Source organism: Phocoena phocoena, chromosome 19, assembly GCF_963924675.1.
Source record: "Phocoena phocoena chromosome 19, mPhoPho1.1, whole genome shotgun sequence".
NCBI classification, from domain to species: Eukaryota; Metazoa; Chordata; class Mammalia; order Artiodactyla; family Phocoenidae; genus Phocoena; species Phocoena phocoena.
In genome coordinates, this window is record NC_089237.1 from 26,267,712 (window position 1) to 26,273,711 (window position 6,000).

Below are 6,000 nucleotides of genomic sequence, written 5' to 3' on the forward strand. Positions count from 1 at the left end.
GAATACTCTTCGTTGTGGTGCGCGGGTTTCTCATTGAGATGGCTTCTCTTGTTGCGGAGCACAGGCTCTAGGTGTTTGGGCTTCAGTGGTTGTGGCTCGCGGGCTTACAGCACGGGCTCAGTAGTTGTGGTGCACGGGCTTAGTTGCTCCATGGCATGTGAGATTTTCCCGGACCAGGAATTGAACCTGTGTCTCCTGCATTCGCAGGCAGATTTCTTAACCACTGTGCCACCAGGGAAGTCCTAGGGCATTATTTTTATTTCTTTGAAATCATGGGCATAGTTATGTTATATTATCTATGTATTTCATTTCCAAATAGTAAAAGGGGCTTTAAAAACATTATAAAAAGAAATCACTGGGTCTCATAAGACTGAGAACCACTAATCTAACCAGTTTCCTATTGGTGGATATTTAAGTTGTTTCCAATTTTTCACTATTATAAAAAATGCTGAGATCAACGTTCCTGTACACGTAACAGCTCACATTTTGTTCCTCAGGATTTCTATTTTCCTAGAACTAGAACTGTTGAGTGTACAGAGGGTTTCTGATACACATAGCCAAAGTGTCCTTCACAAAGGATTCCAGAACTTTTCTGTAACCTAAGAGTAGGGAAAGACTTTTTACCATCATTCAAACTTCAGAGGCAATAAAAGAGTAATAAATTTGACTAAACAAAAAGCTCTTTTTTGGCAAAGAACACCATAAGCAAAGTTTAAAAAGCAAATAAACTAGAGGAAAATACTTGTAAACATATCATAAAGGGCTAACATCTTGAATATAGAAAGAACTTTTAAAAATTGAGAGGAAAATAAAAGACCAAAAATCCTACTGTGAAAGTCACGAAGAGATAATTAGTAAAAAAAGAGAGAGATAAAATGGACCTTAAACATGAAAAGACATTCAAATTCACTCATAATAAGAGAAATCTACACTGAGATATAAGTTCTTACCCATCAGATTGGCAAAAATTCAAAAGCTTCATAATATACTTTCTTAAGAAGACTGTGGGGAAATAGGCAACCTCATATATTGCTGACAGGAATGCAAAATGGCACAACTTCTATAGAAGGGAATTTAGCACTATCTAAATAAATGCATCCATTTATCTTTGGACCTAGAAATCCCACTTCTAGGAATTTACCCTGAATATACACCTCCAACAGTATAAGGTTATGCATTAGAACATTATTTATAACTGCAAAATACTACTTTGATGTCCAAGCACTGGACAGTAGTTGAACAAACTATGGTACGTTCACATAATCGAGTACTATGCAACTATAAAAAAATAACAATCTCGGAGGCTTCCCTGGTGGCGCAGTGGTTGAGAGTCCGCCTGCTGATGCAGGGGACACGAGTTCGTGCCCCAGTCCGGGAAGATCCCACATGCTGCAGAGCGGCTGGGCCCGTGAGCCATGGCCGCTGAGCCTGCGCGTCCGGAGCCAATGCTCCGCAACGGGAGAGGCCACAACAGTGAGAGGCACGTGTACCGCAAAAAATATATATAAATAAATAAAAAGAACAATCTCTATAAAGCAGTATCGTATTTCCAGGAGATACTATTAAGTGAAAAAAACAAGGTGCAAAAGAGCATACATAGTATGCTACCTTTTCAGGAAAAAATTAGGGGAAACAAAAGCAAAAACATATACACGTCTGTCTTTGCAAAAAGAAATAAAGGACAGATAAATTAGAAAACAATACCTATGAAGGGTTGGAGGAGGGGGAATGGAAAGGAGTAGAAGAGACCTAGGAAGGAGCAACAATTCTCCAAATATACCTTTTTGCATAGCTTTGACTTTTGGAAGCATACTTATGTTCTACAAATTAGAAAATTAAACCACTAAATATGGGAAGGGAAAATTGAAAGTAGAACGAACAGATGAACCAAAAAGTATTTCAAAGGAATATCACAACCACAATGAGGAGGGGAAAAAAAAGAACCAATCCAAGTAACTTATGAACATTTAACAACAGACCTTCAGTCTTGGGTGATGCAGAGAATTGCAAACAAATCCTGAACTTGTTGAAGTGGGTCTGTGTTATGTAGTGGTATGCACAGAGCAATTCTGAAATAATTCTAGATGTATTAAAAGACTGAGCAAATGAATAATCGTGCTAATGCTGGGAGCCAGGGTTTTCACTGAGGAAAGGACACACAAACAAGGAACGTGGTGGGGGTGGGGGGACAAAAAAAGAGCCTAGGAAGGTGAACTGGAGGTTATCAGTGTGAACTCATGATTTCTAAGAAAGTGCATCTATGGATATACGCATGTATATGCAACTATGTACATATACTGGTATATCTGTACGTAGCGTATACCTACCATGTATTTCCCAGCGCTGTGGGCCAAAAAGGCCCAGACGCCAAGATACTCTAGTAGAAATAAGCAATGGCCATATCTTGGTCTCTAATGTCACTCCTTTCTAAAAGGACCAAGGGCTCCTCAGAGAAGTGGCTGATTCTAGGGCTGGGGCATGGGAGGGAGAAGATGCACCTCAAACATGTAGCCATGCCAAAAAGTAAGGAGATGCTCAAAAAAGCGATGGGGCATGTCACAAGGTTGCAAGAGCCGGCTTGAAGGGGCTCACAGTGTTCAAATTAGGACAATCTGAGAACCAAAGTAAGTATGATAATGAATTATAAACCACTGAAAATAAAGGAATTCATGCGTGCATACTTATAATAAATAAGTGAAACAGGAGGTCTCTTGATTATAGTAGAATGCTAAGTGCTAACTAGTAAATATGGAGAGAGTGCTGGATGCAGGGGGAAAAATCATTTTGCGACCATCGTAGTAAAGACTGGATCAGGCAAAAATCATCAATGGATGCTAACTAGGGAGAAATTCTGATGAGGAACAGGATATTTTATGGCCTGAAAGTGTCTCCTTATGGGTTGCTTATTAGACGCAAGAGAAAAAATAGACATTAAACAGTGAAGAACTCAAATGCACACCTGGACTGGGTTTTCTTTTTTTTTTTTTGCGGTACGCGGGCCTCTCACTGTTCTGGCCTCTCCCGTTGCGGAGCATAGGCTCCGGACGCACAGGCTCAGCGGCCATGACTCACGGGCCCAGCCGCTCCGCGGCATGTGGGATCTTCCCAGACCGGGGCATGAACCCGTGTCCCCTGCACCAGGGAAGCCCCGTTGACTGGGTTTTCAAAATTAACATCGCTGGGCTTCCCTGGTGGCGCAGTGGTTGAGAGTCCGCCTGCCGATGCAGGGGACACAGGTTCGTGCCCCGGTCCGGGAAGATCCCACATGCCGCGGAGCGGCTGGGCCCGTGAGCCATGGCCGCTGGGCCTGCACGTCCGGAGCCTGTGCTCCGCAACGGGAGAGGCCAGAACAGTGAGAGGTCCGCGTACCGCAAAAAAAAGAAAAAAAAAAAAAAAAAAAATTAACATCGCTAATGAGGAACAGAGCAAGACCAGACAAACCCAAAATGAGACACCTCTAGTTTTAAAAAGGGGAGAAAGGGGCTGTATTCTTCAAAAGTGTCAATCACTAAAGACAAAGGCTGTGGACATGTTTCAGTTTAAAGGAGGCTAAAGAGACACAGCAACTTAATGCAAGACCTGAACCCTGACTGTATCCTGTATGGGAAGGAAAAAAAACATCGTCAAGGACATTACTGAGTCAGCTGACAAAACTGGAATACAGACGGCAGGTTAGATAAAAGTATTTTATCAGTGTTATACTTACTAAAGTTGGCAACTCTACTGAGGCTAGAATGTACTGAAGTTAGAAGAGAATATCCCTAGTCTCAGGAAATAAACACTAAAGTACTTAGGGGCCATGATGTTATGTCCCTAAGCCCTCAAATGATTCTGAAAAAAAAATATGGGGTATGTATATCTACTTATAAATACATATATATGTAAATAAATATGTATACTTATAGATAGAGAACTATGAAAATAGAGTAAAAGGTTTACAAAAGGTGTATGGATATTCTTTGTACTATTCTTATTCTTCCAACTTTCCTGTTTGAAATTGTTTCCAAATAAAAATTTTAAAGTTTAGCTTAAAAATATTAAAAAAAACACTTTTAAAAAAATTTTTAATTATTTTGAAAAGGGGGAGAGAGTGGTTTCAGTTTACACTCCCAGCATGGGGATAATTCATTTAGACTCTTTCTCTGTGTGAAAAATGAAAGATCTGAACTAGATGTATTGGAAGACTCCATTCTGTCCTAAATATATATAGGGAGTCTGATGAGAGAGTATATTAGAGCCCCTTTAAGAAACTGCTGAGGGACTTCCCTGGTGGTCCAGTGGGTAAGACTCGGTGCTCCCAATGCAGGGGGCCCAGGTTCAATCCCTGGTCAGGGAACTAGATCCCGCATGCATGCCACAACAAGGAGTCCACATCCCACAACTAAAAGGTCCCATGTGCTGCAACTAATACCTGGCGTAGCCAAAAGCAAAGTAAGTAAATGGAAGGAAGGAAGGGAGGGAGGAAGGGAGGAAGAAAGAAACTGCTGAGGAGGATACACCCCAAAAGTGACTTTCTGATTCTTCTCATTGGGACACTACTAACATCTAACAATGGATTTCTATTTCTGCCAAATCTCTTATCTTCAGAAGAAAAGAAAAAGTGTATTTTTTCCTCCATAGTTGTGGCTGCCTGGATTTACTTCACATGTACGCCATAAATCTCTGCACTATTACTGTACTATAGTTTACTCTTAGAATACAAGTGCCAAGAAAGCAGAGGCAGGAGCATTTCCTTTATTCTACCACTGACATTATTTCTTACCAAGGCGCCTGAAATATGTTATTGATTCTAAAGAGAAATTCAACTGCTTTTTTAAGTCGAACTACGGGTTAATCGTATTATGAATGGTCCACCTGAGCTTAATTTTCTTATAAGACCTTGAGTGTCATGTGCTCAGTTTTGTATCATGTGTTCAGTAGTAGTGGTTGATTTTATTCTGATTTGATACGCATTCCTTTAGGATCAGATTCACATGGCTTCATCTTCAAAGTGCTTATTTTTCTTCTTTGATCAACTTCCACTTCAGTTTGCTATTAATATTCACCTGGGACTTGTTCCCATGGTACTTACTGCTAAAGGAACTCAAACGGTCCATTCCCCAGTTGGCAAAGACTGCTGCTTTGATCTTCCTCAATGTAGGGCTCCTTCAAGGAGATTTCAGAACTGGCCAACACAGACACCAAAGCTGACAACCCCCCCTATAAATAAACAAAAATGGCACATGGATGAGGAAATACTTTAAAGGGACAAGATAAAGAGAACATAATGCAACTTACTCAACTGTACCACATCCTAGCTTTGTAAGGCTAAGCAAATTAGTTTATCTCTACAAGCTTGTTCCCTCCTCTGTAAAATGGATGATACAATCATATCTACCTTCTAGAGCTGCTGAAGATTAAATATCAAAATCCACATAGATAATGTACCATAGTGCCAGGCCCATAGTAAGCCCTCTACAAAGGCTACATATCTCTAATAAACAAATGATTTTCTCTGCCAGGCCTCACTTTTCTCCTTAGCCCTCCTTCCTTTGGGAAACTGACTCTCCCACATTTCATATGGCTTTCGTGGGGTTACGAATCCCAATACTCCACCCCCCAGCCCCACAGCAGCTAAAGCAACCAGATCTGTTCTTACCGAAAGCTGCATCTTGAGTAAGGTATCCAAGGACAGAGGGCAGGTTAGAGCTCATTCACTAGCCAAAGAATCTGGTCCAAGAGATCTGGCTCCTGAGATCCCCATCCCCAAGGGTAGCCCAATGGTGTAGGTTTGTTTGTTTTTTTCTCATTTCTCTATTGTTCCAGTAATACTTTAATCTGAATGAACGTCTATTACTAGAAAACTAAGGAATCCTATCTATTACAACGTACATTTTGTTCACTAATTTATTCTTTGAACAGCTATTTAATAGGTATGTACTATATACAAAGTTATCTTTTTGAAGACATAAATGAACTCATATTTCACACGAAGTCATGAAAACATCCCCCCTCCCTCTA

The 6,000-nt window shown here is 40.6% G+C and overlaps 1 protein-coding gene across 1 annotated transcript in view; it reads right to left on the reverse strand.

Annotated features, from left to right (window-relative positions):
- TADA2A (transcriptional adaptor 2A) overlaps positions 1 to 5,222 on the reverse strand; it is a 45,218-nt gene extending 39,996 nt beyond the window's left edge. The window contains exon 1 of the mRNA XM_065896880.1: positions 5,072 to 5,222. Within this exon, the coding sequence (XP_065752952.1) occupies positions 5,072 to 5,096 (25 nt within the window). The 5' untranslated portion in view covers positions 5,097 to 5,222. The remainder of the gene's footprint in view (positions 1 to 5,071) is intronic.
- Positions 5,223 to 6,000: the final 778 nt, after the last annotated feature.